At 40.2% G+C, this 24994-nt stretch overlaps 1 protein-coding gene across 2 annotated transcripts in view; it reads left to right on the forward strand.

Moving 5' to 3' along the window:
* Window positions 1–551: 551 nt before the first annotated feature.
* LOC141802816 (septin-7) overlaps window positions 552–24994 on the forward strand; it is a 43815-nt gene continuing 19372 nt past the window's right edge. For both annotated transcript variants that reach the window (XM_074686557.1, XM_074686558.1), the window contains exons 1-2: window positions 552–678; window positions 12160–12266. In XM_074686557.1, coding sequence (XP_074542658.1) covers window positions 669–678; window positions 12160–12266 — 117 coding nt within the window. In that variant the 5' untranslated portion in view covers window positions 552–668. The remainder of the gene's footprint in view (window positions 679–12159; window positions 12267–24994) is intronic.

Consider the following 24994-nt stretch of genomic DNA (forward strand, 5'->3'; position numbering starts at 1 on the left):
TCCACTGATAAAAACACTCATTTTACCAGACTGAAAACAAGAGTTGCTGGTCTTAATGCCTTGAAGATTTTTTATATGAGGAGTTCAGATCCAGCACATTGTTCTGTGGTTGATATTATCACCAGCAAAACAACCAACTAACTGATACAAGGGCAGACAAAGAACTCCTGGGTTTATGTTGTAAAATGAGTCATTTAGGCAGGCTGTTTTTTGTTTGAAAAGTATCTCACTCTCAAAAGGAATTAACTCTGCAGGGTCCTTTTTGTGTTTCAGCCAAACTGTTAAATAATCCCATCTTCCAAAACTTTCAGACCTATTTCTTAATATAATCCCACAAAATAACTCACAGTAGAGCCAAGAAGTAATTCCATGGATCAGAGTCTAACTGTGTTAATCTGATATAATCTGTTTATCCAGCAACAGTGAACTTTGTGTTTTTGGCACCATCGGCTTTGCAAATTGTTTCTAATGTGCTTCTAACACCTGAGCCTGCAAATGAAACAGTCTTCCACAGTCACGCTCATGTTCCAGCTCAGTGTTGTGATATCTGCTCTGTTTATGTTTTTGATCCACAGCAACAGAAGAACCTGGAGGGCTATGTGGGCTTCGCAAACCTACCCAATCAGGTCTATAGAAAATCTGTGAAGCGAGGTTTCGAGTTCACTCTCATGGTTGTTGGTGAGTAATTCTCTTTTGGCACGTTTTCCTCCATCCCTGTTTCTCCTTAGTCTGAGACACAATCAGGCTTTGTCTCAGGGTAGCTGTTTCCCAATCTGTTTGCTCGTTCAGGAGCCCAGCTCTAAAAGATCCTGTGCTGATGATGCTGATCCTGTGACTTACAGTGAATCTGTGTCTGTTTTTGGAGAAACTACTGTAGAGCAGTGTTGGGTTTCACAGCCGTGTCATAGCTGAAGTGCTAGCAGCTGGCTGTTCATGCACAGTAAAGATGGGTTTAGTGCAGGAGGATAACGTTTCACTTAAAACACAACTCAGGAAACCATATACAAAAAAAAAAATGCAGACCACGGCTCCTGCATGTGTGTGTTTGGGACTCGGATTGTGTGGTGGGAGGAGGTTTCCTGTCGTTCCAGTCATGCAGCCAAATCCTGAGCAGCTGATTGGATGAGAGGCACGTCTGTAGGACCCTTCCTTTCTTCCATTACTCACTGTCCAGTTCCACCTGGAAGCAGGAAGCTGCTCTCACATAGTATCACATCCTGTGCCCCTGAGTTCAAGGGTTTTACTTCACTACCCAGCCTGCCTCTGGGGCTAAAGAGCCTGTCTCCATGGTGATCCGAACACCCGCCTCTTCCCTACTGGCTATGTTCATGTAGTAACGCTCGGGAGTTTCCCCCTGCTGTGCACTCTCAGCAGACAGGCTGTTATGTGGCAATTTAGCGTGCAGCGTGTAATTAGGATAGCAGGGAATTTGGTGAAGTCAAGTGTTTGTCCCGCTGGAGGAGCTGAAGTGTCAGACATGGCGCACTTTCCCTTCATTTTCCAAAAGGCTTGATGGTGGAGTTGTAAAACGTGGAATTTACGGCATCTTCAGGAATTTCTACTTGCATATTTCAGAAAGTGAGAGACAGCTTTGAGGAAAAAAATCATGATACAAAGAGACTCAGACTTGTTTTCCATCCACTCGACTTTGTCAGACATTACAACATACCTTTAATGAGAAGCTCACACCCAGAGGAAAATCTGAACACACCATGAATGAATTTGTTTCTACCAGTGTTTGAATTCATGGCACTCAGCTCTGTCGTACTGGTACACACCCTGTGCCTGGACTTGAGTGGGCATTTAGGGAAGACGTGTCCTGCAGCGCTCTTCAAACTATGACTGCATGTGAAGTGGGTTTGACAGAGAGTCTGTAAATAAATACACAACAAAATGTGCAAACAATAAAAAGATTTACACATTAGAAATTATGACTTGAGCAGTTAGTATAAAGCCAAACCCAGACATGGATTAATGCACCTTTAGAATTTGCTAATGGAAACAGTAAATGCATGATTAGTTGATTAGTTTTGCTTTTTCTTAGCAAGTATTTTGAGATGATTGGTTGTGACTGTGTGACCATAAAACAATCATTATTGTGAGTTTCGCAATCATATAAAAAAATGAAAAAATTCAATCCCTCACATTTTGACTTAAAATTCTGCACTGACTTCCTACAAAGCACAAAATCAGTCACATTCCTGGTTGATTTTTGCAGTTTAGTCCTCATGAAAACAAGAATCTGTCACACACTGATCAGCTTTTTGTGCTAAGTTACCTAAAACACACAAAGAAGTTTTTTTGAATCATGCTATGCTGAAAGAGAAAACTATACAGCCAAAACAGATCTTCGATAAAAATGTTAGCCCAGCTGTCAAAATTCAGTTATTCATACTCTGTGTACTTTTTCTAATTTGATATTTGCTCATGAGAATTATCTAAAGGAATGTGTGAAGGTTTTAAATGAGACAGCCAAGATACTGACGGTCCCTGACTGAAGCAGAGCAGCCTCTGCAGTCAGTGTATGAATGCTGTGTCAATGAGTGAATACCACAAGCAAAAAAATGATTGAAAAGACTAGAAAAGCGCCCTATTAGTACATGTCTATTTAGCATTTTTGTTCGAGTTTTAAAGTGCACTACATAACTCAACCATTAACCAGGATGCAGTGTGATGACCCAAAAGACAGCAGCCCTATACCTGAAGCCCCAGATTAGGGAAGTTTGTTGGTGGCAAATTTCAGAGTTGAGAGAAAAGATGAGATAATAAATGCCCGAGACAACTGAGAGAACAGTCAAAACTGAGTGTTGGATGAAGACCTCTGCAAAACCTACTCAGTTATTGTTGTGATGAGCTGTGCCATCACAGAGTAACACAGTCTCCGCAGGTAAGCTGTCGGCTTGGTTTACTGGCTAAAGTTAGCAGAGTTAGCACCACCAGCCTTCAGTTATTTTTTGCAGGTTAACATCTACCTGCCTGTTCTTGCTCCATTCCAGTTATTCTGTTGGTTTAACCAGGCAAATTTCTTATCTTCTAGATTAAAGCACTGACATCTAGCACAGATGACATCACAACATCTCATAGTGCATTTTAACGTGGTTCGTAGAGGAGGGCAGACTCAGTAGCCAGAGCATCTGGGTGAAGGCTGTATTACTACTAAGACACAACCGTAAACTAGGGCTGAACAATTAATCGAATTGAAACCGACATCCCAATGTGATAGAATGCAAGTTTCAAATCATAGGCTTCAATTGAAAAAAAAAAAAAGGTTTAATGTACACAGACCATGGGGGAATATAGTCAGTATTCATTCTTCCTTGAAACCAGCAAAAGTCAAGATGCTGTTTTTTTTTTTTTTTTTTTTTTTTTTTTTTTGCAAAACTCCTGTGAGCTACAGAGATCAATCCAGTAGAATGACTGTGGCAGAGCCATACCCCTTGTTCACTTTATTCTGAATAGTTTGTTACTGTAACCGACAACTGGAGGTCAGTACAATTTCATAGTGTTCCTTTTTTCTTTTTTAGTTAAACAATGCAAGAAAGAATTGTTTATATGATGTCAGTATCCTTTGACATGTTGGTCAAAAAAGAAAAAGAAAAAAATCACATGCTAAATTGCAATTGGAACATTGGTCTAACATTGGTACCGATGCCCAGTACCTGGCAATCGGTACCGGTACCAATTTTCAATACTTCTTTGTGCTCATTTGGTAAAAAAAAATATCAATTTGTTTAACAGTATATATTTTTTGTTTTTCAATTTGACATATATATTCTTTAATTTATAACCTTGTAATGCTGTGTTCATGTCCAGCATGGAAAATCACCTACTCTTCCACTCCCTCACAGTCACAAAGATGCATTTAGGTACCTAAACATGGTACCTTTTGTTTTTTCGTGAATCGGTGTCCGGTACTTTTGACAGATTTTGGTCGGTACCTATAAAAGTACCTAATTCGGTACCCATCCCTAACCATATACATCATTTCTGGACCAGTGAAGTTTTAATTTATTTAACTGACCAGAAAATCTGATGCAACCCTATTGAGGGTTAAGTTTAAATATTTACCAATAATCCAACTCACCCTGACCCCATACATTTCAGTTTTCCACTTGAGGACAAATTTTCACAGATCTCCTGACAGTGGAATATTTTCTCAGTTATATTCAGCACAGTTCAGTGTAAACTCTATTAGGACTGGTGTGTTGATATTCTTTTTTTAAATATAGTTGAGTTTAGGTGAACATTAGTGTTCACGTGGCTGTAATAGAGCAGGAAAGCCGTTCTTAGTGGAGAAAGTGGGCCAGAGCCATTTGTTGGTCAAAGTCAATATTTGGCAGTGATTTGCACATTGGCAGGAGCTGACCTTGATGTTGTCCACTGCAGCCGGGGCTCTTTGTGCCTGCTGCTGGTTGACAGAGCGCTGAATGAGCTGAACGGTGTGTGTCAGGAAGAATGTCCTCAAACAAACAAGAAGGCTTTCAGGAGACGGAGAGATCTGGCACAGGCTGGGGTAAAATTGATGGCTTTGCCAACAGATATATGTGTACCACTTTTGTCATGCTCCAGACTTGTTAAACTTTTACTGTCTGCTGCCCCCTTTTTTGGAGGGAAAGTCCCATTCATAAACACCGAGTGCTGCAGAGAAAATGACTGCTTTGAAAGGATAACACTGAGTTTCCCTTTCACAAACACACACAGCGCTTTTCACTTCACCTGCACATTATCCTCCCTGTCTTAGAAAGACTGTCAAATGAATTAACCTAACTCTGACTGTGTCTCCCAGGCCAAACTTTTCCTGCTTCCCCTCCACCAGCCTCCTGAATGCAGAGGGAAGTGCCTTTGAATAAACCCCCATGGTTTACACAGCTGCTGGAAATTTCCTTTAAAGGAAGTGTGCTGGCTGCTGAGCGAGTAGAGTTGCGAGCCGTCGGGTTGAGAGTGATGCCCGACTGGAATGACACTGAGTGGCTTCTTTATATAAACTGATTCAATTAGCAGACACGGAGGATTTAATGGAACGACAATAATAGCAACGATTCTTCATGCCCTGGCCTGCTGGTCATTCACTCTGCAGTCAAAGGTCCCTCAGCAGAACACTGGGCATATCACTAAGTTCAATCACTAACTTTCACTATAACCACTGGCACATTCCTTGGCAGTGTCCTTACGCTATTTGTAGAAAATGGGCTGTGGATAAATAGCAAGGGAAATTTCTCAAAAGGCGTCTTGTCTCAAAATGAGCCAAGTGGAAAACCCAGCTGTAATGGAAATGGGAAGAAGTTGGTGAAAGAAGGGAGGAGCAGTTTGTTGCTTGCCCACCCTGCTTCCACACCTTCTTAAACTCTCAGCTCTGCTTCCTGATGCTAATGAGGTCAGTTACACTCCTCCTGAACCAGAGCAGCCTCTGGCACAGCTTCCTCTGCTGCCGTCCAGCACAGTGATCGCCTGCTGTGCTGACTCTGCTGTTTGCAGGGATGGGACAGGCGCCACAGCTGATAGGAGTCCAGTAGTAAATCTGCACTCATTATAACTGAAAATAAACAGGAATCTGGTGGTTTTATCACAGAAAGCCAAACTTTTTGTACTGCACTCTTCAAAACCTCTCATGAAGTCAGGTTGAGCGAAGGTGTGAACACAGCAGATGATACAGCATAACATTTTCAGCTTCTGTGTTTGTGTTGTGGAAACTTTCTTACACACATTGTAACAATTGAAATCAATTAACAGTTCCTCTATGGACACACTTGCAAACTCTACCCAGTCTTTTCTCACCTAAACTAAACCTGCTGTAACTAACAAGCATCAAACACAAGCTGTTTGCTAGACCCACCAGTCTAGAAATTCTCTAAAGATTTCTTGTCTGAAAGCAGTTTTAGGCATAAGAAAACAAGATTGTGATCTTGTTAAACTTGTTAAACTAAAAGCATAAACCCAATCCAAACCCGCATCATGAAGAAAAGGCACAGAGTTCATTTGCTTAATGAATGTTCGCTTCATTCGTCTACTTTTAGATCCTTGCTGAAAAATCTGTAATTTTCAGGTTTGTCCACTCGCAGATCTCCAGCTTTGATAATGAAATACAAAGTTTATTTACGCAACGTTACAAAATGGTTGTTAAAAGATACAGATGACATGTTTGCAGACAAGAGAATAAGTGGGAGGCAGGGTGAGTCACACTGCTTTGTGTATTGAGCTACCCTATGTGTATTATACATAGACGTAGTATCCGTGACATCACCCTCATGTTTCTAATGAGGACTTTTTAAGCCTATAGTCAGCGGCTCCATTATGATAAGGCTGATTCAAGAAGCAGGCTTTGATACTCCTCACTAACAGCTGGGTGCCCAGCTGTCAGTCAGATAAGCTTTGACTCTGATTGAGAAAACTCCTGATTAGGCCTGTCACGATAATCAATAAACAATTAACCGAACGTTACATAAAAACGTCCTCGGTAAGTTTGCCAGCCTCCATAAACTGACACGTGCATGCATGTTTGTTTTCCTCCTCTCTTTCAACCAAAGAGGCTGAATGAGAAGATGGCTCACTACGTCTATCTTTCCTAACATCGGGGTGCATAGGTTCTATAGCGGATTTAGCAGATTTATAGCGGAGTGAGCATCTGTCAAAAATACGATCTTTGGGGTGAAGACGGGGCTGCTCCCACACGGAGAGAGCTGAAGCGAGCGTCCTGAGGGGTAAGGAGGAAACACACGCTAATATGAGTGGTGACACGAAAGATACGGTTCTTAAGCCGCCTGCCACAGTCCCAGTGTGGGAATATTTTGTTTTTTGTCAGAAAGAACAAAGTGTGAGCTCATGAACACCAACGAGCTGATATGTCGCATTTGTTTGAAAATAGTGGCAACGAAGAAGAAGAAGGGGAGGTGCAGCGGAGCCTTGTTCTTTGACAATTCGCTCTTACTAAGGCAAATGGTGGGAGCTCAAAGACAGCTACATTGCCAAAGAAATGCAGCCCTTCAATACGGTTGAAAGCCAGAAATGTTAAAAATGTTTGACAGACAGTACGGATTGACTGGGAAAAAGTACATGTTACAAACAATTCAGGAACTGTATAAACTCCCTTTTATTTAGGCTATAGTTTTTATTGTTGTTTTTTTTTTTTTGAGTTTCATTTTTTCTTTAGAGACAGGGTCTATGTTTTATTGTTTTTGATCAGTATTAATTATTTTCATTGACATGTATTTTTTTCTAAAAGAGAGTCCATTTCATTTTCATTGTATTTTTTTTCTCTTTCTTGTTTGTTAAATTGATTATAGTTTTTGTTTAATTTATTTTATTTAAAAGATTCTGACCTTTTAATAACAGTTAAATACTCTTAAAAAGTTAAAGTTTCTTGCTTTTGATATGGTGTACTCACTTTATTTTCCCATTTATCATAATTACATCAATGAAAAAAAGGAAAAAAAATCAAAATAATATTGACAATAATATCGTTTATCAGCAATAATATTTTGGAAAATTATCGTCTAGCAAAATTTGTTATAGTGACAGGCCTAGCCGATACTGATTTTTATGTTGTATAACTGACAGCTTATACCTTCAATGTTCCAAAAAACAACAACAAAAAAACAACTAAACAACCAATTAAGTGTCCTGAGTTTTAGGTCTCAGAGCAAAAAGCAAAAATGGCTGGCTGTCAGACCTTCCAGGAGGCATAAGATCAGTTTCATATGTAAGGATGGGCTGATCACGGATCCCCCAAAATCAAGGAAAACGGCACCGATTGATTAGCCGACCAATAGATTGACCACCTGGTGCATGTCTATTATTAGGTTCAGTGGTGACTCAAAATTGTCCTAGTGTGTGGATGGTTATCTGTCTCTATGTTAGCCCTGTGATGAGCTGGCGATCTGTCCAGGTTGCACCCTGCCCTGTGCCCAGTGACTGCTGGGATATGTTTAAAATGCCTTTGAACTGCAAAAAAAAAAAACAACAAGACATAGACTGAGCCTCATCACTGAAATGGCCCGCTGCTTTTGGCTTTTTGTGACATTCAGATATTATTTTGCTCAAGGATCATAAACTTTCAGACCAGGTTAATCATAAGTTTTGAGTTAAGAGTCTAACGTGATATGTTGGGTGTGTCTGGCTCACAGAGCCCAAGCAGGGATCAAAATATTTCAAAACAAGTTTTAATCTGGAACTTCAGTATTGTGGTATGTTCACGGCCCCCTCCCATCCAAAGCAGCCGCAGCTCTGCACAACTATGATCAGCATCTTCACTCAACCCACCACCACCACCACGGCTGTTCCTCTAACTCTGACTTTAAGTGTTTCTCTTGTAACCAGAGCGTCTTTCTCCTCTTCCTTCACACTGAGACTCAGACCTAATCTTTCTGCTTCTTCTTGGCCGTGCTGTTCCAATCATCTCTTATCTTTCTAAATGAAATCTGACATTTCCAACGCTTGTATTTCACTCACAGTTGGGGCTAAACCACAGCCTCCTCCCTGCTGCCCATCAGCCCTCTAATGTTTGCAGCGGTCTTTCATATTTCATCACAGACCAGCTACAATTGCTGAACCATTTCTGTGAAAATAAATGGGGCTCTACCCTCTTAGGAAAATATTTATGGCTCTGAACGTGTGTGGAGTGAAGGATCCTTTTGTGTGATGTTTTCCTCACCCCCTCCTCGCCCTCCTCGCTCTTGCAGCTTTTGGTGTCTGAATTGTTGGCAGTGGTGGCCTGTATTGGCCCTGAAAGTTTGTAAAGGTTCTTTGGCTGCCGTGCCAGCCCGCCATATGACAGCTTCTCCGCGCACACTGAAGCTTTTGTTCAGCAGTTTCTTGTTGCCTTCCTCTCAGCCCGGCCTTAGCAGGAACACGCTGCCTCTGGTTTTGTGTTACCTCTGTAACTCTCTCCAGGTTCTTGCAGAATTTTGGGTGGTTATTGCAAAAACTCTGTTTTTTGGTCTTTCACAGCTTCCTACAGTCTTAACATCACCCAAATTAAAGAAAAAAAAAAACTAAGTTAATGTTAAAAAGGCATACTAGCTTTAGCCCATGTTATATGTTTAATTGCTGTTCCTCACTGAAATTTAAAAGCCTTTTTAGTAGGGGTGTAACGGAACATGTATCCGTGCCGAACTGCTCCATAAGGTCAGTACAGTGCTGTATTCAAGGAGAACAGTAAGTTTACGTTAGCCGCTGCACATGGCTCTTTAATATTCATGTGAGTACTTGTCTACGATTGGCTGAGCAGGGAAGGCGTTTTAATATTCATGAGGAAAGTGGTCTGTGATTTGTGCTTTGCGATCATGTGCATGTCATGTGGACGTGACGTCTCACGGTGAGCCAATCAGAAGATGAATATCAAAGAGCTTCCATAGCCACAGGAGCTTGTGTCTGAATTGTGCATCATGGCTATGGGGTTATATTTGTGCCATCAGAAACTGAATATTGAGTTAAAATATTGAATTTGAAAAGCAAAATGTATACTGTAAATTAATGTTTTGAAAATGAATTTATGTTTTTAATTGAATTAATTCTTTAAATTGAATTTGAATTTGTATTTTGCCTATGAAAATTAAACTCTTTTTATACTTTAATTCAACTTTTTTGTTTACTTAAAATTCAAAAACGCAGAATTCAATTTCAATTCACAAAAAGCAGATTCAGTTTCAAAATTCAATTTAAATTCAGAGTGGCACGACCGTTGCGTCATCTTGTATGGGGTTATATTTGTGCCAAATTCAGTTTCTGATGGCACAAATTTAACCTCATACATGGCTGCTGCTAACGACCAACCGGAGCTTGAAGAGCCTCCCCCCTCACTGTATAGTGGCAAGTTTTTGGTTTAACAAACATGCTAAACAAGCAAATGGTTTTGCGTTGTTCCATACTGTACCGAAAATGTACCGAACAGTGACCCTAAAACCAAGGTACGTACCTTGGTCAGGTACTTTCTTGACACCTTTTCGATCACAATGCTGAAAATCCAGGCTGCGCTAAAAGATGCAAGCTGTCACCTGTGTTTGTTGACATCCAGGTGGTTGAGCTTTATAGTAATATTGCAGTAGCCACTAAGCACAACACAGACACAACAACCCGTGTTTTTAATCAATTGAACCTATTAGTAATAATGCTGACTGTAGAGGATGATGCCATGTAGCCAATGAGTCTCAGTCATGGAGTCCTGACTCTATCCATCAGCATGTTTGCTGAGTGTTGGCTGCAGGTGATGCAGGTCTGATATTCTCACAAAGGCTGCAGCTACAAGGGGGCAGTGCTGTGCACACCCAACACTACTCAAAAGGCTGAGAACCAGGGGAGCCTAGAGAAATAGTAAATTTTGGGTATCTCTCACATATCTTCAGCAGGTGAGGCAGTTAAACAGTGACTGGAGGCAAAAGTCTTTCTGATGTTAACAAAGCAGGCTGGTGTATTATTGTTCCAGCGCTTCTTACAGTCTTTTCCTGAAGCTAACAAAACTGACGTCATATGATAAACAGTTCTCAGTTCGCAAAAGTTCAGGCAGTGTATAGTTCAAGTAAGAATAACTTTTTTTAGCCAATGTAAGTGTCAGAGTGATGTTTTTGAGGTTCATACCAGACACAACATGAATTGTCACTTTTTCAAAATCTCATTTCGGTATATTTGAAAACTTAGCACTGTTTTTGCTAATTATTGAGTCCAAATGACTAAAAGGTAATAATTGTAAGTCATTTCCACTCTTTAGTGTGTATTAGCAGGGCAATATGCTTTTCTTCCTATTCAATTCTTGTACAATTTTTGGGGTGCTGATTTTTGAATTGCGATTTTTCAATATTTCAAAAGTTTGCAATTTTTAGTTTGCTTTTTTAACTCCATACCAAGTAAAAAAAGATGAATGGTGATGATGTCTACAGACTATGTTGGAAGCTATATTTTCCCCAAAAATGCACATTACATATGAGTCAGTTTTTAAGATTTATTCAGGGAATCTAACATCGCAACTTTTCCCAACCCAGCGTATAAACAAAGACTTAAATGAAGGATTTAAAAAAAGGATTTTCTTAACAAAAAAAAAAAAAATTTAAAGTTGCTGAACAAAATACCTTGTTCCTACGATACCTCAGTTTTTTTTTCTCCCATGCTTGATGCCACCTGTGTTTATTTACATCCAGGTAGTTGAGCTTTATAGCATCATGGCAGTAGCCACTTAGCACAGCACAGACACAACAATCCGTGTTTGTAATCAATTGGAACCTATTAGTGATAACACTGGCTGTTGAGGATGATGCCAGCCATAGTGTGTATCTATAAAATGTAGTCATGCCCTCAATGATCATCGAGGTTTCAACAAAACTCAAGTGGATTTAAAAATGTGCAAAACTGCTGTCTTTTGTTTTGTTGTTGTTTCTTGGCCCCTGAACGGCTCAGATTGTTCTAATTCTTTTGTTATGTCTGATATTACGAAAAAAATTCCTGCTAAGATAGACCTTTGTTTAACGTGTAAGAGGCTTTTTAAAACAAAGGATTGTGTTTCTGCCATTGCAGCACGTACTGCCGCAGCCTGTTGAAGAAATCTAGCAGCATTACTCAATTAGTGGTCTAAATAAAACAACACAAGCTGACTTTGAAATAGAAGAATAAACTTGTCAGTGAGGATTATTCTAGTCTGTTACTCTATTCAGACTCGGTAGTTAAAGGTTGAATCAAAGAGATACTTCTCTGAAAGCTCCTCGAGCTTCGTATTCCTTCCAGAACAATAGAGCCTGCTTTTGATTTCTGTTTTCATTCCTTTGTTAGAGTGAAAATTCATCATGACTGTTGTGGTTGAAAATCTTCCTTCCCCTCTCCTCCCTTCCCATGATTCCCTGATTAGATTCCTGAAATGCAGACAGGAAAAGAATTTGGGAGGACAGAACTTCCTCCCCGTCTGTCTCCTCCTTCGTCTCATGTTAATGCGCGTCTCTTTTTAAAGAAAAGGAGGTTAAAGGGGGCAGTTTCCTGTCCCTGGAAAAGGTTTGAATGTAAAGAATGTCAAACACTGAAGGACTACATCAGGAATGGGGCTGATAAACATGTGGAGATCGTGTTATGTTGCTCCTTAGTTTGGCATGAAGGAGAGGATTAGAAAACGAGTACAGCGTGAAATGCATCTCTCCAGCCCTCTCCCACCCACTCACTGACTTTGGCTCTTTCTTTGTCTTTCAGGGGAATCCGGGCTGGGGAAGTCAACGCTGATCAACTCCCTCTTTCTGACGGATCTGTACTCCCCTGAATATCCAGGACCTTCACATAGAATTAAAAAAACTGTTCAGGTAACTTGTACTTCTTTCCTGGGATGATGCTTTCCTCTGAGTTCACTCTGGATTCCCCTTCTTCACTGTTTCTCCCATAAAGTGATTGTCTGATCTCTGTAGCTAAAAGCTTTGGCTACCTTCACCTTGATGACACCGGCCAGTCAGTGTCACAGCCTGAGGCTGCTGTAACACAGGTGTGCCCGTACCTTTTTGTTTTTTAGCCTCTCTGAGCTTCTCTGAGCCCCACAGCCGCCGACTTGAATAGTTTCAGTGTGAGATCTTGTTTTGTGAGGCTGCTCCTCTTTGCTGTGTTTGTGTTAGACAGTGAAACCGGTTCATCTGCTTTCACACAGGGATAGTTTGTTTGCTCAGGGCAGAGATGTGTTATAATATCAAATTAGGTAATGTAATTAGGTTGTTGTGTGTTCCAGAGTTGCAACAGATTACATCAAGCTGTCTTTTAAAAAGGGCTTTTTTCGAAATCTGAGCGCAAACAAGCAAAATCACCCAGGTTACTTCATTTTATTTGTTTAAGTTTATCAAGATTTAGCTATAGTTTTGCATTATTTCTACACAAAATCTGTACTAAACAGGAACAAGACATTCCTGTGATTTTATTTACCATATCATGTTCAGCAGACTAACCTGACACCTGATGATTTCATCTGAGAGGAATTCCTGGAGCTAATCCTTTGACAGAGAGGGAGGATGTGCACCAAACACTGCACCCATTTAACACTTTTGAGAGATTAAACACAAAAAAATCACACAAATATTCACAAGTTAATATTTGTACCACTAAGAAAACATGTTGACAATAAATACAGTAAGATTTATGGATAGGAAATGTGTGTGTTTTACAAAACAGCAAAATAACACAGGCAGACTAAAAAGTCATGAGCAAAAGCAAGGGTTAGGTAAAAAGAAACAACACAAGGCTCATTAAAAATGTTCTTCATTCTAAATCTGTCTTTATTTTTAAAGATATAAACTATGGAAATGAGATTTAATCAAATAATAAATCAAAACCAACATTTACAATTTGCACGTTATAAGAAATAAATTACAACTTATACTTAACTTAAATGGAAAGCAAATGACAGCAGATCCAACAGAGTAATCAACAACAGAAATATAATGTGAAGAAAGAGGTCTGACTGATGAATTCTACTGTTCTCCAGGTTGTTAATGACATTGAGCTGTCATTTACAGACCGTTCCTGAATCTGTTGTGACTTTATAGAACTGAGACTAGCTGAGCCGGCCTCTGGCTGCTCTTGACTGAATGTGAACATCTCTTCAAACCAAATATGTTTGTTTCAGCGTGCTCAGCAAGTCTGGAGTGTAAACAGTGAGGTAACTTGGCTAAGAAGCCTGTGTGCAGTCAGCATCCATCACATCTGTTTATATGGATGTAATATCATAATCCTAAAGGTCTTCATTACTGCCTAAAATGCTCTCACATGCTGGAGGATGAGTGGAAACATTGGATGCGATGCAGACAACAACATATGTTTAGTGTTTACATACGAGACGGCGGCGTAAACTTGATACCTACATGTGTCACAGCATGGAGGTAACAGAGTTCACTGTAGACTGTTGACTTGTTTTTATGCAAGTAAAGAAAACCCAAACATTGTGTGTGGCACTTATTATTCATACCTAGAGTATCACCAGTGTGTCACTTTATGTGAAGAGTTTCTTATAGGGATGTTTGATACCACTTATTTTCAGACCGATATCAGTACATGTACTCCCTCATGAGTACTCACTGATACCAAGTACCAATACCACTAGTGCATTTAACAGTGACAGATCATTTTGATTAAAGGGGACATATCATGCTGATCCCTGATTTAATACTTACATATAATATAATAAATTTGAAAACAAGACCTTTCACCCCCTGAATTTTCAAAAAATGAGATATTATATTTTTTCTGATCTCCTAGGACGAGATTTGATGCCTCTGAAAATAGGTCATTGCCATTTGGCCGTGAGACTTCGACCTTCATGACGACACGAGGATCCTTTCTTTTTATTGTAGTAATCTGATAAAGCAGCTCCTCCTTTGTGAAGTCAGTTAGTCACACAACCGCCACCGAGGGATACAGCCACCAAGAGCTGAGTATAAATAAAGCTCCCTACTAGCTCTGGCTAACTTGACTGAGTGCTGGATGCAGGGACTCTGCTCTGCTGAGCAGCTTGGCTTTACATGGTAAATTAGCAGTTAAAACACTGTAGTTTTAGCAGACGTCGAAATACTTGTGAGACTGTGATATTTGCATGCTTGTTCTGACATGCACTGTGACCCTGGACCACAATAATGCTGTGTTAATAACATAGCGACGAACTGACGGTAGAGGCGATCTTTAGACTACACTTTCAGCATGATGGATAAAACAGACAGAGAAAAGTGAAGGAGCAGGATGGAGCCCTGTTATAGAAATAGTTTATAGGTGAAGTCTGCCTATATTCCCACGTATAAACTATACATGTTACAGTAACGGTTTGATTCACCACACTGAAGCGTCCTGAGATGATCTGTGTCCAGGTGGATTTTCTTCCTCCTGAGCTGCAGAACCGTCCGGGTCTGACTCGGGGTCCACTACAAAAGGACGTATCCTACACTCTGCCATTTTATTAGTGCTATCAATGCCTTATGGTGAAGTCTTGGCAAACAGCAAACTTGCTCGGTCTGCTCCATTCATTACCATCCATTAAATACTGCCATGCTGCAAAAGCCGCCCCCTGGCTCTACCCCCTCCACCCCTCTGATAGAACTGACCAATCAGAGCACAAAGGGCTGTGACGTTGCGAGGTTACTGGAGGTCATTCTCGAAACGGAGCGTTTCAACGAGATCTTCAGAATGGCCTAAAATGAGGATATTGAGAACACTATTGTGGGGCAATGAAGGAACTAAATGACTTGTACTGAGGGCAGAAATGCTTTACAGGCATCCTAGTCTGACATAGTGAAAAGGAGAAACAAGCATGATATGTCCCCTTTAAAGACAGCACAGTCGCTCTGCCATTAAGTAGAAAATAAAACACAAACTCTCCGAGTTTACGATTTGTTTGTAATAAATCAACAACAATGCAAATTAAATCTAATAACTGTCAGTTTTTTTTTCCTTTTTTTGAATGAACTGAAGTGCAAAATAAAACGGTTTAACCATTAAGTCACTATGGTTCATTCATATTGTCTGAACGCACCTTTGCCGTGGTGTCAAACCATGGCACCAGTAACTGGCAAGGAGAAATTACTCTACGTAAGACTTTTTTGCCTTGAGTATCATCAGCTCTCACCTTGAATTGAGGCCAGTCTCTGCCTGATACCCAATACCAGAACCCACCTATTCCTCGTTTCTTAGACTGTAAATGAGTGAATATAACATACTAAAATCCAACATGAGTTTCTGTTGAAATGACTTCAAAGTAAATCTGTGAATTTATTTGAGCTTCAAATCAGACCTAAAAGTTGATAACTTCTTGTTCTCCTCACAGTCAGTAGATCTGCATTCACCTGTCAGCTTGTTTATGATTTTACAAACAAACTGTCAGTGGAGGTTCATGTCTGTTTCCAGGAAGCCCAATGGGATTTGTCCTCTCTAAAACTGACTCTGACTGGCGCTGCATTTCCTGATGGTAGTAGAGCCTGAATTATCATCAAGTGTGTGTACCGCATAAAACTCTAAACAAACAGAGAACTTCCTGAGATGATGCAGATAAAACAAGGCACGCGCCTCACTGTACACCACCCTTCCCCAATCCAGCTCAACAAGCTTCCTCTAATGTGACGACAGCATGACTGAACAGTACACCCCTCCTCTGAAGGCTTTGTCTACACGCTGTGACACACTGCTCAAAAATCCCCTCAAACTGTAACCTGCTGTCGGAGCTACAGATGAGTTTTAGACTAAAGTACTTTGATCTGTGAGAACCATTCCCTCTTTCAAATACAAAACTCTGTTTTATGTTTATGTCTAATGTGACGTCTTTGGCACATCTGGCCCCACCCTAGGTAGCGGCTCTAGGAGTGCTACTTTAAAGTCACACCACGTTAGTTTCTGTATTAGTTCAAAAGCTGACGTCCAACCTGGATGAACAGGTTTTAATTTTCTGTTTCACTTCCACGTTTGGAGTCAAAATGAAAACTAGTGACATGCTAGAAGGTAGATCCATTACCTGCATTTTTCTCACCTCCATCTCAGCTGCTGATAACCAAAGGATGGATAATGTCAACAACATTCAATACATTTTTTTGACAGCTAAATAAAAGCAAAGATATTTGAGTTATGTCAGTTGGTTTCCTTCCAAGCATCTTATTAAGACCTCAACCAGCTGATTGATGGGAAAGCTGCACAAAGGAGATAGACATGTTTCTATGAACATTCTCTACGTGTGTGTTGTTTTGGGTTAAGGGTCCTCGATACATCCTTTTGCCAGATTTAGGTGAAGTCTAGAGGGGTCAGGTCCCAGTGTCAGCAGGTAATTTTACCGGTGAGCTCTGGGCCTTTTGCTGGCTCTCCTTCCAGTATGACCTGCTCAGGTACGCCACAAAGAGAGCCGTGAATGGTGTTGGGTGACATTGAAAGAAATCTCACCATTAAAAAAAATCATTCAAATTTAAAAGCTGATCTTTGCAACAAGCCAAGACCAAAACAAGGCGGTTGATTAGCTTGTGTCTGGGACTAAGTAATCTGGTAAGATTCTTTTATTCTGCATTACAGCTAGGGTACCATCACATTTGAAGTAAAATGGTTCTGATGCCTGGTACCTGGCAATCGGTATAGGCACTCAGCGGTACCATTCTTCGTTACTTTTTTGTGTACTTTTTTGTCAAGTTTATATATGTATATTTAAACTTGCAATGATGCGTTCATGTCCAGCATGGAAAATTACCTACTCTTCCACTCCTTCACAGTCACAAGGATGCATTTAGGCACCTGAACATGGTACCATTTAATTTTGCATGAATCTGTACTTGGGAGTAGATGGAATTTTGTCGGTACCTATAAAAATACCTAATTTGGTACCCATCCCTGATGACAGTGCTGATAGGAAAAATGTTTGGTTTTTTTGTCAAATGAGACTTATTGCTGTGAAGTGTATGTTTGTAGAGTTTTATATGTCTCTGGTTAAAAAAACCCCTAAAACTTTCGTTTGAATTGATAAAGACAAAGATGTAGAAAATTGTAAACTGTGTCAGTTTAGTTGAGTACTGTTCTGAAATCAAAAGTAAGAAAGTGTATAGAAAGTGCAAAAAGGTCCATAAGAAAATAGATGACGACAGCTTGTCCATCATCCTCCAGTTCAGCCAGTCTCCACCTCCACAGGGTCCAGGACTGAGCTTCTTCAGCAGTCTGTTCAGTCTCTGTCTCCTGGATCCTGTCTGCTCACAGCAGGTGAAGCTCTTCCAACATGTATGATGTTAGCTCCGTTAGCCATGTCTGTGAATAGCATGATGCTACTCTGCCCTCTGGTATTCCCTCTGTTGCGGGGTTAGCACAGCTAGCTCGTCCATCTTATTGGAGATAGATCTTACTTTCCCAATAACGATGGATGGAAGGACAGGTCCATGTCATCACTTCTTAGCTCACACTCGTGAACCAGCACGTTGTCCTCACCTCCTTCTCCTCACTTTGTGGGAAGACATCAGGCCTTACACCAGTTAGCATTGACATGCTAACAGCTGAGTTCACATGTAAACAATGCAGCCATGGTTACATGTAGGATCTCCAGACAAACACAGGAGAAAAAGCCACAAAAAGTTTGGTGTCCATGACCAACAAATGAGCCATACAAAGTAATGATCCTCTCCAAATACAAAGATGACGAAAACATTACAAATGACAGTCAAAGAAGAGAGAGCTGCTGCAAAAGGCAGCCACAGCCAACAGGGCAGCGCCTAGCAAGCTCTCCCAGGTGTTGTGCTGCTGCCATACCTCTGTTTTTCTTTGACCCTCAGTCTGTTTTCAATATAAGCTATCGATGCTTCTCTGAATAACTGTCATGTCAAATAAAGCTTTAACTGACTTCAAAAACATGCATAAGTGTCTGAGCCAGGGATGTATCTGCTTCCAGCAGTGAAATGAATGTGTGAGGAATGTGCTTCGAGTCCTCCATCTTTGATGCTGTTCACAGTGACGCTGCAGACAATCGGGGTTTGGCTGTAGCCTCAAATAGAGCATGCAGCTGCATACTTTTCCTCCAGCTTCCTTTTGAAGAGTGAAAGGTGATACTGTTGGTGTTGGAGAGCTCCAGCAGGCCTCTTTCTCTGCTCTCCTCCCTCCCTCTGTAGTAGGGCATTAAAGTTTGGCTGGTGTACAGTAGATCAGCTGCACGGTGAGGATCTTCTCTTCACCTGTTCCCTGTGATCTCCTGCTTTGCTCTAAATCTCCTCTAATCCCTGGCAACACACTGAGGTCTCTGTCTGCCATCGCCCTGCTGCTGCTTCCAATTTGCTTACCTGCCTATTACACCTCCTCAGCTCTTATTAAGAGTTTAAATGAGATTTAGCCTGTGTGAGTGTGTGTGTGAGGGAGCGTCTGTTGACTGAAGGTCTCAGGATTTCACAAGTTTTCTAGCCACAATCGGATAACCTGAGGGCTGGAGTGTTTGCTTGTATTGAAATGTACTGTATGTCTGTTATTGTTGTGCTCTTCTTGCTGTTTAGCCTTGCAGGACATTAAAAATGGAAAACGGAGAGCGCCCATTTCTCTCCACACGGACCACAGGCTAATTACTTCTTAAATAATTGTGGCTGCTTTTTGCCAAGCCAAGCCGAGGAATGTGATGAGATCCAGATGAGCGTTGTGAGCCATGAAAACAATTCATGATTCAAAAAGAGAAGAGGAATATGACAAAGAAGGGAGGATTGTGATGGTGTGATAGAGCGGGGCAGATGTCCCTGTGCTTCTTGGGTAATAAGGTTTGTGAGGCTGGAGAGCATACAGGGACAGGGACTTGGTGATAAGCCAGCAAACGGCTTCACGTACTGAGCTCAGTCTTGTCCTGTCGATGTACAGACATGCCTCTCTTTTTTGTGTCAGACACTCCCGCTTTACAAGGATTGTGTTGACGACATCACAGAAATGAGGAAATGAGACGCTGTTTTTAGAAATCAGAAACAGGCGCAACAGTGCTCCTCTCACCATCACCAGACTCAAATGACAGAAATAGCATTTATACCATTCAAACCTCAGTTAGCAGTTAAGTTTTGGTCTTTAACAAAGTAACACACCTTTAGAACAACTGAAAAACTGACTTGAATCTGATGTTTTGATCAAATGTGACCCATATCTACGTTGTTCTGACAGTGTGAACAGCAGAAGTCACATTGAATCTAAATTTGGTGTCAGATTCAGGCCACTTTCAAATAGGGCTGAACAATTTTGGAAAATAATCTAATTGCGATTTTTTTTTTGACCAATATTTTGATTGCGATTTAGCATGTGATTTTTGGGGGGGTTATGTTTATCTTCTACATTATTCACTTAACACAAGCAATAAACCGTTCTATAGTATGACCAACACCACAAAGGATACTGTTAACATACAAACAATTTTTTCCTGTTCATGTTTACAATTATAACATATACCTTTATTTAACTATTACAATCACAGTAGAATATTGACTGATTGATTTAACTTTAGGCCTCATAGACCCGTGATAAAATTATCATTAATTACCTTAAATAAAATCAGAGAAAGGAACATATCACTGCAGAATAACCGGCCTATTATGAACAATGAAAAAGAAAGTATATATGAATCCTCTCGTCTATGGATCTCACATAAAATACAGTGCAGAAATGTAAATAAGACCAAATCTCTGGCTCAACCACCGAAATATGTCAACATGTGGAATGCACTTTTTTATAAAATGAAAAAGAAACACTGTGTGAACATTGATTTACATATTAATTGGATATAAATCATACCAATCTCTCATCAGTAACAAAACACAAACTAAAGTAAATGCACTTTAATTTTTTATTTACTTTTTTTAAATTGCAGCCTTTGCAATTAGAAAATTGCATTCTATTACATTGTAATGTCGGTTTAAATTTGATTAATTGTTCAGCCCTACTTTCAAATGTGGTACTGATTCAGATACATGTCAGATTTGTTTTTTTAGCATCAGTAGACATTCATAGTCTAAATAGCCAGGCGACTTTGACATCATTATGGAACAACACACATCAGAGTTCTGCGCCACAGACAAAAATGGAGGCGGGACTCAACAAAATTCATTAAATTTCTTTCCCTTTTTTTCTCCTGTTTAACATAACTCTCTAGGCCTGGGTCAGTGGTCAATAAATAATTAATCGTACGATAAATGAAATCAACTTGATAATTTGGCTGGCCTTGATATATAGCCAGATGCGTGCACGTTTGCTTTCCTTGTCACTAGCCTTCAAACAGGCTGGAGAAGAGGGTTCACTCTCTCTCAGCACCCAAGTGCGTTTGTAGCAGAACAAACAGGGCAACCTCTCATGTCAGTCATCCAAAATCTTTGTCTCAGGAGGGAGGCCAGGCCGTTAGTTGAGTGTAGCAAGTGAGCCTCATGAGCTCATAAGGGGCGATGCAGGTTAGCAGTAGAAATTAGGTGGAAAAAAAAGATGATTGTGAAGCGAAATGCCAACGCCCCAAAGTAGACATATTTCAGCTTCAAACCGAATTAGCAAGGCGAGTCCATCAACATGAACAAGCTAGTGTGCAGCAACAAAAAAAGGCAACACAACAAACTGACAAGCCCACCTAAAACACAACCACCTGACCCAGTTTCCCCAGCTGGGTAAGAAACTACACCTGTAGATGCAGAGCCTTTGTCATTTAACTCTCACTGAGAAGGAAATGTATTTTGAATGTTAAAAACTTAGACAACTGGACTGTTTAGAGTTTGGGATGAAACTGATGAGGCTGATGAAGCATCATGGATGAGAGGAGAACCATCTTCACAAACTCTGAACAGTCCAGTTTCCTCGGTTTGGAGCATTCAGAATAACTCTGATCTGGATGAGAAGGAGTTTACATGGACACGGAAAGTGCAGTTCGCTACATAGCAGCAAAATTTGTTATCAGCCCAGGCCTATAACCTGTTCACAAATTTGCCAGCTGCCACCACACTCTGTTTTTAACAAAAGAACATAAATGAAACTCCTGGCTGCTGCCCTGAACACTGCTCTATGCGTCACATCATTAATATTCAATAAAGCATGCAAATCACTTCAGGAACGTGAGCTGTTCACATCCTCATCTGCAGACAGGCCACATTTAGAAATGTGATTTGAACAGCCAATTTAAAAAGTCATATTTGAGCAATAAATCCTAGCTTAAATCCCTCAAATGAAATTTCTGATTCAGATAGTGGTGGACAAACACCTCCTGCACTCTGCAGGGTTAAGATAACTGCTTTTGTCATTGGTGTCTTGGTGTTTGAGAAAGAGCAATTCCTGCTGTTTCTGGCTGAATTCAAAGCATCTTCCTCCCTATTGAAGTATCTTGGTGATTGCAGTGACTTAAAACGGGGAAATCTAGATTGTAGGCATTGACAGAATAAGAAAACAGATTTCATTCTTTAGTTTTGTGATATTTGTGTATGTCAGTGGAACAGCTCTGGATTTAGTGCAGAAAACTACATAATGTCACAGTATTAAATATAAAGAGCAGAGAAACATATTTTTTGGCGTAGTGTTGCAGATCGTCGTCCAGAAATGTTGTTTTGTACCTAAAAAGGTGATAATCATCACACAGATAAAGACTTCACTGCAGTGTATCTGATATCCTGAATGTTCCCAGCCATTCTCAGCGCGATGATGCATCAAAGCATAGAGTGTTTTCTGTTATTTGTTCTGCATCTGACAGTGAGACATGAAGCAGACTGAAACCAGTAGCATCCCAGCTGACCCCTGTCACGTTCTGTATGTTTTGCAGCAGCGTGTTAACAGTAAAGGAGCTTCAGTCCACTGATCCAATCAAACACAGACGTTTAACGTGGCTGTCCCTGTGCCACACCGTGAAGCTGAACAGAGATGTTACTTTCCCATGAGCTCACCGTCTGTAGGCAGTCGCTCTGCTTAACAGGCATGACTGTGGCTTGACTCACCCTGTTACGCTGCAGAAGAAGAGACACAGCAGGATTCTTTAATGTCGTCTACTCAGCAGTCCTAAACGCTCAGCGTCCTATCGCAGGAGCTCTTTATCATGTCCTTGTCTTGTTTCTATCCACATCAGCCTGTCCAGCTGCACAGACATGTCCAACATTGTTAACAAGTCACAGGAGGAAAGTTGTGTGTTTTGTAAACCTATATCCTATTTTTCAAACAGACTCTGGGTCTGAGTGACTCACAGGTAATGCATGAGGATGGCTATTTCAAGCATTGTGTTAATCATAGTCACCAGGAACAGTTACATGCTTGTTAACCCATCCCTTGAGATAAAGGGAGAGACCCATGACTGTGCTGGTAGACATGCCAGGAGAAAATATGCAGATATGATCTAGATTTGCTATTCTATCCGGCAAAGCTTTCACCTGACCTTGTTTTTGTTTAGTTTGAACTGTGAGGATGACAGAAGTCTCTTCATTGCTCTGCAGCTCTGATTCTCACAGTGCAGCAGTTGTTTTTTCCAAACAGCTGGCACTTTGGCTTTCTTCTTCGTTTGATATTTAATGGCAGTTAGGAAACAGCTCTCAGATGGCCTTTCTGCTGGCTGATGCTTGTTCTGCTTAACAACCGGGCACTGATAAAAACAAAAGCAAAAAAAAAGTTTTTTTCATTTTAGTTTAACAAGTAAACAGCTTCACCAAACAGCTGCAGGCTTGAAACAAACAACAGTGTAACCATTTGGGTTGAATATTTCAAGTGTTTGATGATGTGACAGAAAGGATCCCCAAAGATTAAGACATTTTTTATGGAGCTTGGATCCTTCCTTGTTTTATTTGTTCATTGCTATAAAAGCTTTTAGGTTTTCCAAAGCCACCAGTTAGTTTTAACATTAATAGTTATTTCGCTTTTTATAACTCAGGAGTCTGCTGCTGCTGGCTGGGTTAATGAGTTTTTTGTTGCTGTTTGTTTTTGTATGACTTTATTAGTATTTAGACTGTCAGTTTAGATCAAGTGGGTAAGGGGAGTTTATATTTATATTTATTCATATATTTGGCTGAAACAAAGTTAAAGTATACTACAGATTTATAAAATATAAGCATGTGAGTACTGTTTGATAGAATAGACATCAGAATAATTGGTTTGAATATCGGCAGGATTTGTAAAAGCTGACTGTTGCTGTAGACCTGAACTGAATGCTGCTTCTTCATGTTTGGTTCAGACTCTGGGGAAAATAATTGTGAGGAACACAATAGAGATAGACCGATACAGATTTTTCTTGGCTGATACCGATTATTTGTAGTCAAGGAGGCCAATACTCGATATTTGAAAATATTGGTGTCAAAATTTTGAACAATACAAACTCCAACACTTAACTTCATTCAAATACCTTTAAGCATGAGTTTATCAAACAGTTACCAGGCTTTTATAAAGTTAAATGAAAACTTTAGAGAAGTAAATAGCTACAGTTTTCTAAAGCAAAATAAATCTTCCAAAATCTCAGTGTAACTGCAATAACTGTAATAACTGCACTGCTGATTTGGCTGTTTCCCAAGCCATGGCTTTGCTTGCAACCAATCAGATGGTATTGTGGGTGGGACAGTGCTGGGGACTGAGTAGTGACTACAGACAGTGGAGCGATTGCATTAGAGCCACAACAATGTAGCTTTAAATCTGTTTCTCATCAGCCGTCAGATCAAAAAAAAAGGCAGATGCTGATGTGCCTCAAAATGCCAAATATCGGCCCTGATAATCAGCTCGGCCGATGATTGGTCCATCCCTAGAACAAAAAAATAACTCGGCAGTGGTAGATCAGGTATGCCTGTGTTCTTCAATAACAAAACTTTTTTGTCTCATCATGAGGTCTGGTTCCTTTGAGGGATGGGCAATATTTTTCTGATATTTGACAAGTCATTAACATAAAGAAATTGAAAGTTTATGCGACGATAGCTCTGTCCCGTCTGCAGCAGGTTGCAGTTTTTTGCTAGATGCTGGACCTGTTACATGTCAATTTCACAAAAAACAGGTCCAGTGAAATGCCCAGCGACTTTCAAAATAAAACAAACCCTGTCCGAACTAGATCACATTTAACTTGACCACAGCAACAAACTGACATAATGAACTGAGTTAAACCAGAAGTGAACAGGTTGGTGGATTTACAGCCAAAACACAAACGTCAATCTTTGAATAATCTTGAAATAGTTACAAGCGAATATCAAATCGCTTTATAACTTGAAATGACCCCCTTTAAACAGATTGTTCCTGGTAATAAATGCAAAATGCATATAAAATAAACACAGACTGAGCAGGTCGTAACGCATAATTTGAAAAAGATGCTCAGCTCAAAATTTGTATTTCTGATCAGCTGTTTATTTTCTTTTCAAGAAAGGACGGTAGTCAAAATTTAATGATGACTTCTTGTGTGTGTGGGACTTCTCACTGCTGAGTCTCATGGCAAAGTCTCATCTTCCTGAAAAAAAACGTCTGAATTTGATTCAGGGCCACATAAGAAGATAACTCCTCATGTGTTTAAACGATTAGATACAAAAATTATTATCAAAAAATCCGACCTGAGTCACATAGAAGCACGAACTTCAGATTTGGGTCACTGGTTGCTTGCAGTGTGAACACAGTC

The sequence above is a fragment of the Halichoeres trimaculatus genome, unplaced genomic scaffold (assembly GCF_033239565.1).
Source record: "Halichoeres trimaculatus isolate MK-OKI-2021-1 unplaced genomic scaffold, fHalTri1.1 fHalTri1_scaffold_14, whole genome shotgun sequence".
NCBI lineage: Eukaryota > Metazoa > Chordata > Actinopteri > Labriformes > Labridae > Halichoeres > Halichoeres trimaculatus.